Source organism: Loa loa, assembly GCF_000183805.2.
Source record: "Loa loa unplaced genomic scaffold supercont3.105, whole genome shotgun sequence".
In the NCBI taxonomy this organism is placed as follows: domain Eukaryota; kingdom Metazoa; phylum Nematoda; class Chromadorea; order Rhabditida; family Onchocercidae; genus Loa; species Loa loa.
In genome coordinates, this window is record NW_018108285.1 from 132,813 (window position 1) to 145,613 (window position 12,801).

A 12,801-nucleotide genomic window follows, 5' to 3' on the forward strand; every position below is an offset into this window, starting at 1 on the left:
AAAAAATTTCAGGGAAGTTTCACCTCTTGAGGAATAGATTTTCATTTGCACTGTAGCTCACGTTATTCTTGATGAATTACTAATTTTTTTAAATCATTTGTCCGTAGAGTGGTTACTGATTGTTTTAAAGCGTTATTATTTCGTGCAATATTTAATACATATAGGAACACTCATTCCACCACATATTATTGTTGAAATTGAATTAAGGTCCGCATTTTAATCTTATTTGAATCCTAGCAGGACCTAAATTTTTTTATTCAATTTCGAAAAAAATTATTTTGTAGTGGAAACAATTCCCAAATCATGAATATATCTACAAATTATCAAAGTAGTAATACCACTATCGACGGTAGAACATTTAAATGTTCACTAATTTCCATTTCGGTTTCGTTGTTAATAACATCCATTTCAGGCTCATCGGAACTTGCACTGAAATGTGACAAGAAAGCATAAAAAAAAAAGTGCCTCAAATTTCAAATTAAACCTTTCAAAACTAGGCAAAAATAGCAACTGTACAAGAAACTGATTACTTGTAGTGTTTACCGCAATTTTGTGATATTAGTTCATAATGTGATACTGTAGGATTTTAGTTGTTAAAACTAGTGGCGATGAAATGAAAAATGTAGACAAACCATTGAGGATAGCAATTCTTCCGAGATCTGTACACAGTGGAAAAGGCTGAATGTTGTGGAGATATCGCTGCACTCTGAATATTAAGTTCATAGGTAAATTTATTTCCACATTGAAAACAAAAACTAAAATAAATTGTGATGAATTTAGTAGTTTCCTCTTTGGCAAAGAAAACAAGATGAGGATCAGCCATTATTCCAAACAGTTCCCATGGACATTCGTTCTGAAAACCTCAAATTTAAATTATACTTCTCTGAGATTAAATTTTTCAGCAACTACAATATTTGGTGGTTAAGCAACGTAAAAGGTGAACACTTACGATCACGTTGGCGAGATTACGTTTTGAATTTCGTACAGGAATATATGACGGTGAAAGTGGTGATAGCAACGGTGTTGAGTCGTTTTGTTGAGTAGCAGCTACTCTACGGATACGGTTTCTATCATCAGTTTTCTCTGATGGCTCACCTGTATTCATTACCTTCATCATAAAATTGTCATTATTATTACCATCATCATTTGTATCTTTCGTAACATTTTGATATGATTTTGACTCTTCTGGCTCCTGTAAAAGCATGCACAATCAAACAATGTACATTTGGTACAATAATATCCCCTCAGATTTTCCTCTCTTACGACGATGATTCACTTCGAGCATGTTCAACTGATTATTTTCTCAATTCAAATATGTTAAAAGAAGAGTGAAGAAATAAAGATGGTAGTCAAGTGTAACACGGAGATGATATAGGTTGAAAAGGGATGAGAGCAAAGGTGAAATAAAAAAACCTACTGATGTAGAAATATCAGGCGCAAACTGTTTTTCATAAGAAATCGCTAATGTTCCATCTGTCATCTAAAAGATTTCATATGTCACTGTTATCTGAAGTTTGGTCATCTTATTGCTATCTACATTGAACAAGAATGTTCACTGCATGTCAAAAATCATCCGAACATTGTCAAGAACTTTCGACATATTTCCATTTTGATATCCTTCAGCAATGCTCCGGAAGATTTTGAAAGCACGTCATATTTTTAAGGACAAATCTTAACTTCAACATGGCAATTTTTTAATAACGTCACCAATTGATAGACTGAACGAATTGTTTACCGTCAGTGTTTCAAATGCGATCCGCATAGCTTATTCTAGTCTGTAAGTACCTCTCTGTAAGCACAAAAGTCTGTAAGCACAAAAGTATCTTTCTAAATTGAATTAACAAATTAATATTTTAGCTGAAGCAATATGGGCAGCGAAACAAATGAACCTTATTAGAGTTACTTCATTTTGGAAATGGTTAAGAGCAAAATAAATTTTTTTGGTGTCAATTTTTATGTCCTAAATTTAAAACAGCTACTTAGCCTAATTCAAAGTCATCAAGCATACAACCACTATTTTTCAATCAAATAACACAATTTTAAAATAATTTTCAAAAAGAAATATCCCAAAAAAATATCGTGAAAGATGCTGTGAGATGAATAGACGAAGGATCTGGACGTACAACACGGTTTCTGATAACTAAGCTAAGATTACTTCTCAGGTGGAAATCGATTAACTGAACAACTTAGATCAGTACTTTTCCAATAGAGCAGATGGTCAAAAACTTACTTAGGTGTCGCTTTCCAGAAAATTCTCCATGTTTCACTTTGCACCTTCATTCATATATTTTTCATGCACCTTTTTAGAGCGAAAATTAGTTTTTGTGATTTCACTTTGATTCTAATGTTACATTCTTGGTCGTTTTCAAAGGTACCAACAGTTACTTCTGCAAAATGCTCAATTTATATAAATATTTTTTGTTTTTGCATTTTCAAATACACTGGAGGGTTATTTTTTGTAAATGAAGCGAAAGACTTCGTAATAGATTAACTTTCTTCTGGTCAATAAAACAGATTCAACTAATGCAATGAACAGTTCGGTTATTGCTTGCATATTATCCGGAAATTATTTCGAACACATCATGTTATTCAGTGGATAAATATAGCCGCTCTCAGACGGTGCATCTGTCATTTGTAGATATTGAAGCTAAGGATTCTCAATAATACAATTGTTGGGATCTCTATTCCGTTATCTTGTGCAAACCTAGAAATAACTCGATACTAGGCTGAGTGACTAATACGAACACTAGTTCGTAGGATTTATAGAAATTATACCACCATACAACTACAACTGGCAATAATGTCTACACTGTCAAAATGATCGTGCTGGGAAAATCAGATCAAATAAAGCTTAGATTCACTTCGACTTAGCTGGTGCTGGTGAAATCGCATTGCCGCACCTTACATAGGATTAATTCATTTCGCACCACTTACTGTCTCTATCTTCCTTCCTTAACTTTGACGTTAGATCAAGTGCAGAGAAAATATTTTATTTGACATTCAAAGATGCAGAACTATTTTGCACAGCATTTATAGCTTATAGTTATACATCACTACTCACAGATAAGATTATAATTCAGTGAGCAATTTTCATAGTTTGCACAACACGACAAAGTAAAAGTTTTCAACATGATAGTGAGAATTACAAGAAAATGTTATTTTAATGAATATAATGGACAGTGATAAAGATATCTATGAGATTTCCGTGAAAGTAGCAGAATCAAAAATTTCAACAATGTCCATAGCTAGCTGTGTAAGTTCGCTGCATTCATGTAAGTTTGTAAGAATAGCAACGCAAATTCCATCAGTGCCAGTGAAATTATGGTCTGGTCTGATAAGGAGGACAGATGACGCACCCACAGCAGCACCAGTATGTAAAAAAACGCCTTTTCGTGGCCAAGTATCACTTAAACCTCCATATTTTTGATCCTCTCCATCGATTTTATACCAGCCAAGAGCGTACACATCTCCTCGATGATTCGAAATTTCACCTTTCCAAAATATTTTCATGGTTTCGGCGTCGAGCAATGGCTTTTTTCCATTGTTTTCCATTGATGATTGTTGTGCTGCATGATAACTAAAAATGGTATACCAAATTTTTCCCAAAGTCCATAAATTTTTGAATTTTGGGAAAAAATTTGATATGCCATTTTTGATATTCCGAATTTTCAATTTATATGAGGATTACAAATCTACCGATAGTAAACTCGAATTTACCTATAAAGCATTGCATTAGCGAAAATAAGTAAATCAGTGACAGTGGATAATAGTCCACCACCAGCCCATTTGCTTGAATTGTCTACTTCCGGAACATTCTTTAATTTATGATCCGGATCACGATAATAATACCTGAAACAAACGATCTGCAAGAGCACTTTCTAATTGAGACTTCTACAAAACTGCGTTTCACAACGAATTTCCAGCACTCAGTAAAATCCATCGTTACGTAGAAACTTAGGTAGGAAAGGTACTAGAAACCAGAAATAACCTCACATAGGCTTTCTCTTGAAAAAGGATTTTCAGCCATCATACCATTCTGAGACAACTTATCTGCCAGTTATTCTTCAATGCTATTTCTATATGTTTGGAAGTGTTAAATATTTATTTCTTAGCTTAAATGATTTATTTGTTTATGCACCAAAGAAAATGCAATACAAGGAGATAATTAAAAAAGACTGATAAGACGCACGAAATACCTGGCTCGATTAATGATGAGGGGAAAATTACGGTCGAGATATGAGTGATTCATTCCTAATTCCCGGAATAAATTTGTTATTTGATCTACATAGGTCTCGTTCGCTGCTTTCTCTAATGCTGCACTTAGCAAGGTAAATCCATAGGTTGTGTACCGGAATTTACTTCCCGGTTCTGCTACTAATTCATCATGTTTGAATATTTCCAATGCATCTTTCACATACTCGTAATGAATATTGGAAAAAAACTCAGAGTCATCCTTGAGCTCGACACTGCGATATCGCGCTAAATCGCTTTTACTGTCCTGGAAGATTACATTGTTTAAAAAGTTCCCCTATTTACATGAAAGCGTCAAATAAAGAACATTATATCCTATTCTGACATCGAAACGGGAAGAATGATTCGAAAAACAATGGCACGATGGCTAGCTTCGAACCTATTTCGGAAGGGGCACAATACTGATATCGACGTACAAGTAAGTTAAAAAGAACAGAGGACATTTGGACTGTTTCGGTAAATAGCCATATTCATCTCATGATGTCAGCCAAGCAAAGCCATTTCGTTTGATCTATCCGCTGTCCAGAAAAGCACGGGTAGTTCAATGCAAGGATTTCCGAAATAGAAAATTCTTGATTTTACAAATCAACCAATTCAAAATTATGATTTTACAAATCATGCGACGAAAAAAAGGTCATTTGATGATGTTTAAGAAAAAGAACGCACGCATACCTTATATTTAATCTTTATTCTATGCAATAAATCCTTCACATTACCATCAATTCCTGTTTCAGCCGCTTTCTTTAATTCTCTTACAAAATCTTCCACGGTCGGCTCAACCGGCTGTAACACAAACGATAAAACTGGAAATAAAATCAGAAACAAATCGCCATGAGCCAAAAGAGTTTGCACACCGTGGCCAGAACGTCCATATTCGGCCGTGTGATCAATGAAATTCGAAGGAGGTCTCGTAGTCTTTGTGTTTAATGAGTCTTGGTCTACGTTATGGGGAATTAGCAGGTAAAGATGAGGCGGAGTTGGGAGTGTCGGATGGATGAAGTTTCTAAAGTTTCGAAGAGTTGAGCGTGTCGGATGCATGAAGTTCCTAAAAGTTTCGGATAAACTGGTTTTAGACGATACATGGCTTTATCATCGACGAAGTTGCCCTCATTTCTATCTTCGACCGTCAGCACAGGAGTTATAAATGCACTTTACCACAAAAAAGTTCTTGATCACTATGAACATCCACGAAATGTTGGAACACTCGATAAGGATGATCCGAATGTTGGCACGGGCATTGTTGGATCACCGGCCTGTGGTGATGTTATGAAGCTTCAAATTAAGGTAAATCCTTTTACAGGATGTATATCATGAACTGCTTCATAAATTTGCAACAATAAATAGAATAAGAGCTGTAAGCCCATTGACTGGTGAATTTTTGAAGGCAGTCAGTCTCACTGCCTACTTCATTACATAACATAATGGTGTTTGTTTGAAGACATACCTTTTGGATTGAGACTGGTAATAGGCACTTAGCAGAACCTGTATGCAGTCACGGAAATTAGGAATTCACAGCAGTGCTTATCAATGTGAAGTCAGGTCGATGAAAGTGGCAAAATAATTGATGCAAAATTTAAAACATTTGGTTGTGGCTCAGCAATTGCATCAAGTAGTTTGGCATCCGAATGGGTCAAAGGCAAGACAACAGAATATGCTTCGAAAATCAAGAATGACGACATTGCAAAAGAGCTTTGCCTGCCTCCAGTCAAACTTCATTGCTCCAGTAAGTTATGGATTGTGGCATTTACTCCTTAATGTTCTTACGTTGCCTCTCCACATTTGACCATATTAAACTAGTGTATTTTCTGCAGTGCTAGCTCAAGATGCAATCCAGGCAGCTCTAAAAGACTACCAGAAAAAACAGAAGAAATCGAATGGCTGATCGATATTGGGCAATTATTATATACATGTAGAGTAAATTCGTTTTTTTGCTTGGATATTATCGATATAAGATATCAGTGTCCTAGCTTACCTGATAGTAATAGATATTTCCTTGTAATACGTATGTTTTGTTCATTTAGTTTGTAAAATAAAATTCGGAAGACCTTAGGCATGTCCCACGGCATATTCCTCTATCAACAGTTCACTCAAAGGAGACTGGCCACATTTTATGCGGACTCTAATTTATTTGCATTCATAAAAACAAATCGTAGTACCTCAAAGTTTCCGTCTTGTTGCTTAAAATATATATGTTTGTATATATGTATGTATATATATAGTACCCAACAGCAGAGCTATTCAACTAAATGAAAAAAAAGGAATCTGCCTCTGAATTTACAATAATCCTTAAAGGCAGTCCAGATGACTGGTCACACTTGAAGATTTGTAACCAAATGCATCAAGTCCTTATAAATCTGTTTCCCGAATTTACATCATGTGCTTAGTGTTTCAGTTCATTTAGCTAAGTATGCTCAACGGATTCGAGATCAATATTTTGGCAGAGTGAGAGAGGCGATTATAACATGAAAAGGTAACCATTTTGTAATGTCTGATACCGCTTGTATGACTCAAAAGTTGACGGATTGTTATAGTAACGTCTTTCTCGTTATATTTCTTCCTTGGGAAATCCGGTACATAATCCTGCAATTCATTCTCTATGTCTCACATATAATTTTTGATAATAAAGCTCCGACTATGTTTCAATAATCAGTATTGATGATTTCTTCCACTGGCAGTTTATAAATCTTCTGTTAATCACTTACACAAAAAAACTTATCCCCATAATAAAATGTCGAAACCTGAACGGACGCATCCAAATCAAGCTTTCCGCTCTGGACCAAACGTGCGGCTAGAGCAGCTGTTACTGGTTTACTTATACTGGCAATTCTCATCACTGTATTGCTTTTGCACGGTACTAGCTGCTCCACATCTGCGTAACCAAATCCTTGTTTCCAGACACATTGACCGTTACGTGAAACACCTACAGACAGCCCTGGGACTCCATTTTTCACCTGCACCATAATTAATTTTAAATACCAGATGTGACCAGTTGGATTTATCATTTCATGTAGTTCACTAACGAAGAGGACTGATTAAGAGTATCGGTTCTCATAGATCTAACTACCTTCTGCGGAAATACATAGCTACGAAGGTGAACGGGTTAGACTTTTGCTCTCAATAGCGAATATTTTTGTAAATATTCAGATTATTTATAATTTTGATTTCATTTCACAAGGGTCAAGGAAAGGGAGAGAAGTCATGTCCGATACTACTCTTTCCCACGTCACGGATCAAATTCTGTTTCAAAATTGTTGTGGAATCGGGCAACTTACAAAAGGCATAAGTGTTATCAACATGTCCTCTACAAAATAAGTTCCATATAAGATGTTTTTCATATAGGGGAACTCGAGTTATAAGGATGTTTCCATCCAGAAATTGTAAATATAGCGATATCATGAAGCAGAACAGTTTCCAATCAAAATCACTAAAATTAGTGAACAATTTTTTGGACAAAAAGGAGAAATTTCCGCAAATTTTTGTTCGGACTGTTCAGTGCTAACTTTTAATTATTTCCACAATTATTTCTACTAGTGTCAAGGAGAAGTACCATGAACTGCTTCACAATAGTAGCAGCTTTCTCTTTTTGTTCAAAATACCCTGGAGTACAGCAAGACTGACGATCGCTACTAAGCCCTAATCCAACGCCCGTGATCGATAACGGAAGAGCCAAGAAATGATACCAGCGCATTCTCCAGTTGCCCCTGAAAAGCCTGAAAAAGAAAGACCCACTCCCTTAATTTACAATCGAAGAACGAAATACAAGTACTAATGTCTAGCAACACAAATACAGGCATGCGGAAAAATGCGGCTACAGCAATCCTGCAATTAGTGGTCGGACTGGATCTTCCGGTCTCTGTAAGTAATAGATTTAATTAACAGGTAAGTTTGCTATATCATCCCTGCTCTATCAGTGACTATTCCCGCAACTTCAGGGACTTCTGGTACATTAACCGTTGTGTTTGGAAGAGAAAATCATGCGTGTGGGTGAGTGTATGCTTGTGGGACGTCGATTATGAAATGATGGTGCACAGGGAAAACTGTCTGAACTTATATGTATGCTTCAGAATAGAGTATCACTGTTGTCAGGAAATGGGATTTGGATATTGTAGGGGCTCCCCGCTAATCTTATCAATTCTTCCGGTTTATTGGAGATATACTTCGCCTTTTTTTTCGAATAGAAATTTTTCAAATACTGACTGAAACAAATTTTCAGGGAACAATTTCACACGCTCCAGTAATAACATGCCATGAAGGTTGTATGCACGTGTGTGTTTACCTTATTTGTGAAATAAACTCGGCATGACACCTCTTTAGTATCCCTTGCATGTTTTTGGTAGTGAAAATATGGAGTTCCATGCCTTATCAAAATTTTATCTAAAGAACATATTGGATGAGGGATGGTGTAATTTGAGTTTAATAATATGGTGTAACAGAATTTCCGGGAATTGGAAAGACGATCACTAAACAAATTGAAATTTGGAAATCGGAAATTGTGTGAGACAAGTATGGATTATGAGGGATACGAGTAGCGAGGTTCAAATTACTGCAGACTGTTTGTTTCATATGTAGGACTAAGAGAACTAAAGTTTTGCCGTCAAATCAGATTTATCTGTTGCAATATGAAGAGGTACTACTTGACCTTGATTTGTGCTTTTTTTCTCAAAAATAGTCGTGTTTTTCATATTTTTTTTGGACCAGTTTTAATAATTCAAGATCGATTTGCCCTTTCATCTCACAGTATACTAAGCTATATTATCTTCCAGAATATGGTTTCAAAACGCCTTTTCCTGTGGTTATGGTTTCTTGGGGACCTGTCATTTTTAGTCATGTCTTTCACAAAAACATAAATGCAAAAAATATCTTATTGTTATTAATTCGAAAGTCATCTTTGGCATCAAAGTTTAGAGATAGCTTCTTTTTAAAACGTACAAATATTTGAAGAAGATCAAAATTATCTGAATTGTTCGGTCGAATAATGCAACATATCTTCTAGTGTTAGTACCATTTATGTGGTTAGATTCACAGGGGAGGCTCACGGTGTGAGCCGCCTAGTCAGTTTGTTTTATTTGTTCACTGACTATTTTCTCAATGATTTGAGGGACAAATGTCCTACCAATGACAAGTTGTTGCTTGCTGCAATACATATTTAAAGCTACATAAACTGAAAAAAGAAAAGTATCGAGATATATTTGGAAAGATCGTTCTTCTTGTTTATCGTAGTCATTTGTTTTTTCAGCCGTCGTTGAATTTTGCGAAGCGATTAGGGGCGTCATTTATTGTCACTATAACTGTTCTCACTTCAAAAAGAGTCAAGACAAGACCGACGGATAGTTTTAATACGGATAGTTTTAATGAATTTACATACTTATAATTCCAAACATAAGGCCATTATGTTAGTAACTTTAATCTTTGGTCATAAATCCGATTCATTTGAAAGTCAACATCGCAAGCTTTATTTCGTATTTCATTTTCATATTATTATTATTTTTTTTCATTTCATATTGCAATGTTTGAACATTGGAAAGTATCCGCTATAAGTGAATCGGTATGCAATCACTGCGAGATGAAGTACATAGCCGAATGGTCGTACACTCTTGGTGACTGAACCGCAAAATTTAATCTGATGAACACAGGAAATATTTGAAAAGAGAGAAGGAATTGCATTTAGAGCCAATTGTTGTCAAGGATTTAGTGGTAGCTGATAACACGAATAATCTGTCCATTATCACTTTATGTCAACACTGATGTCTTTGTTCAGCAGAAGTGCATCGAGGTTTTATCTCACTATTTACTTAAATTAGTTAGATAATAAATATCATTTGTCTTACTTTCTGTCTTGCTTTGAGCTGTTAAAGAAGCTCTATTATGATCTCGTATTAGCCTTATCCCATGTTCCTGATCGCTTATGTTATCAGTCTTCCCCATAAAATTATTCCAACCAATCTTGCCTATAGCACAGGATCATTTGCCGACTTTAAAAATGGTTCGGAGATTTCTAATTTTATTACTGATTTGGCGCAGCACAACAGACAGCTGAGAAGTGCGTGGATTCTCAAATAACTTTGAAAGTAGAAACGAAGAAAAATCTGAAATATGCAAAATGTTTTTAGAAACTTCAACATTTGAATTCACATAGCAGGTTGGGCAAAAAGAAAAAGCAATATGAGGTAAATTTATTCCAGAAAAGAACTTGATCTATTCGGAAAAATTTTGAAATTGTCACCAAAACTCACGCACTGCTGAAACGCGCATTGCTGATAGCTGAGCTTGTGCTTGAATGAAACAGCTGCACTCAGCAGATCACAAATATGCATAAATACGTTTATCGTTGTGCCAGAACTCCGTCAAAATTTCGTTTGGCTATCTGAAAATTGACAGGTTCCGAATGTGAAAGATCCCAAAGCAAGGATTGACTACTCTTCTAACTGCTAACGAAATCGACACTTCGTTCAACTATCGTTATGCAATCAAACTCAACAATCCCGGAGCATTATAACTGGTTGCCACATAGACCACACACGATGCTTAGGATGGGTGTGGTGGGGTCACCACATTGTCGTTTTACGGCACCCTCTATCATTTAACATCATTATGACGTCACTCGTTAAATTGATTTTTTCTTCTTAAACTTGGCGCCCTTAGGATGTTTCAAACTGAAAATTGTAACTGTTGCATTCAAATACCAATTAAAGTTTTAAGAAAGTCGAAACATGACTCATTTCAGCCTTCAAAACACACAAAGACAATCCATGCTATCGAGAACAGAATCTCTTTTATAATTAGTAAGCATACTGTACTGATAAGAGAGTATGGAAACTTATTTTATGATTAAAATGAGATCCCTATCACTTAGCACTTCAAACCTGGAACAAAAACCTGTTCCATAAGAAGGATTTCCCATTGTCGCTGAAATCGCTTGACGAAGCAATGAATCACTGATTCCTTTGCTGTAAATATGGTATCGTTGGGTATAATATGTTGTCTGTGCAATGTAAAATGTAAGCTAAAATTGTGCGTCTATTATGTTCATATGCTCTAGCAAAGAGCTTCATTCCACATGAGCTAACAAAGGCGTTAAATCTTGTAATCTCAGACTTGTACCACGATCCTCTCTCCTCGAGGAAGCAGAAGGTCATGAGCACCAAAAGTATTTTAAACATGTATTTCAACTAAGTCGGTTGGATAGACGATATCGAACATCATTGTGTCTCCTTCCTATATTCTTATTGTCATCAATTTGTCTTGTCGAAACAAATATGCCGTAATAAAAGTCTAATTACCCGAGTTTGAGGTATTGCCAACCAAAGAGGTAGCAACAACTCTCAATCTTTGTCAGTGTTGAAGGAAATCGTTGACACCCACTCTGTAGGAAATTGAGGAACACAAAGAAGGAATAGTCTTTGAATCCGAATTTCAGTGAATATAAAGATGCTTGCAAATTATATTTGTTGACCAAAAATGTCTAGGCTTCAACTAATCACATGATACGTAAATATAAGAAAAAGTAATAACGCGCGATGATGACCACTAAAACGAGGAAAAAATGAAATGAAATAGGTTTGTTATGAATTTTGTGAAGGAAAGGTATCGTGTAGCTTTTAACATAAATGCTTTCAAGAAACAGTTATCACTCTTACAAGGAGTCAGTACAACTTGCGTAAGATCTATCGTAGTCTCTTTTTTAAAAGCAATTTTTAGATTTAAGAAATATTGAAACTTCCAGCCGAACTTTTCAACAGATTTCACTGCCGGAAACAATGGGAAACATGTTTTTGATACCGGATCTTTCGCAATTAGAGTCAAATGATACTAGCTACCGTTTCTGACGTTTCGGCACCTTTTTATAAATCCTCTAGCATACTGTATATTTCTACGCGCATTTCATAGATTCATTCGTCTCTGTTACATGAAAGAATTCATTTTCGCTAACCAATTTAATATATTATTATATATATATATTAAATTTTTTTTTTGTTCGTGAATACTGTGATATTATACCAACTTGCGAAAGTTGTAAGAGGGTCTTATGAAGAGGCGATAATTATCGTGTTGACATATCTGCATTGCAAGAATAATTCATTGCCGAGTAAACTAATAAAATACAATAATTGGAGTTTATTTTTGGTTTTAAAATGAACGACAGAACGACAGAAAATGAACGAATGAAAGTACAAGAATTTTGTTCACACCAACAAGAGTAATAAGTGGTACGGTTTCCTTACAAAAAAGACAGAAAAAAGTATTTCAACGAACAATTATTCTGCAATGGAAAACAGTTCATCCTTCATCCTTCCTGCTACTTCCCCTGCCAATCCCTCATGTATCAATTTCAGCGAAAAAAAATCAAACCAAATGTTCCAAATGTTATTTGAATAGAAGCACTCTGATGATACTTCAATTTCGTATAAAATATTTTAGTGGGTAAAAAATTAAGAGGTGTGGAAGAAAAGAGGAACATCCTTTCTCCTCTTTTTTCACTTTATTTTATGCAAAAATTATTTTGTTTGTACTAATGCTTTCATTGTTATAATTTTTTTTACTACTAAATTT

General features: G+C 35.3%; 4 protein-coding genes across 4 annotated transcripts; 1 reads left to right on the forward strand and 3 right to left on the reverse strand.

The window, feature by feature from the left end:
• Positions 1–323: 323 nt before the first annotated feature.
• Positions 324–1,480, reverse strand: LOAG_08349 (hypothetical protein; the record flags this gene model as incomplete). The annotated part of the gene is made up of 4 exons (XM_003143884.1): positions 324–429; positions 633–853; positions 950–1,192; positions 1,418–1,480. 4 exons carry the CDS (start codon positions 1,478–1,480, stop codon positions 324–326), a joined length of 633 nt encoding a protein of 210 aa, XP_003143932.1.
• Positions 1,481–3,192: 1,712 nt separating this feature from the next.
• On the reverse strand, positions 3,193–5,123 carry LOAG_08351 (beta-lactamase; the record flags this gene model as incomplete). Its single annotated transcript, XM_003143885.1, has 5 exons — positions 3,193–3,577; positions 3,718–3,849; positions 4,197–4,498; positions 4,924–5,034; positions 5,106–5,123. 5 exons carry the CDS (start codon positions 5,121–5,123, stop codon positions 3,193–3,195), a joined length of 948 nt encoding a protein of 315 aa, XP_003143933.1.
• LOAG_08352 (iron-sulfur cluster assembly enzyme ISCU) lies at positions 5,104–6,297 on the forward strand. Its single transcript, XM_003143886.2, has 3 exons — positions 5,104–5,535; positions 5,791–5,974; positions 6,063–6,297. The coding sequence occupies exons 1-3, from the start codon at positions 5,332–5,334 to the stop codon at positions 6,131–6,133; spliced, it is 459 nt and encodes a 152-aa protein (XP_003143934.1). The 5' UTR covers positions 5,104–5,331; the 3' UTR covers positions 6,134–6,297.
• A 351-nt stretch (positions 6,298–6,648) lies between these two features.
• Positions 6,649–7,939, reverse strand: LOAG_08353 (hypothetical protein; the record flags this gene model as incomplete). Its single annotated transcript, XM_003143887.1, has 3 exons — positions 6,649–6,831; positions 6,990–7,202; positions 7,799–7,939. 3 exons carry the CDS (start codon positions 7,937–7,939, stop codon positions 6,649–6,651), a joined length of 537 nt encoding a protein of 178 aa, XP_003143935.1.
• Positions 7,940–12,801: the final 4,862 nt, after the last annotated feature.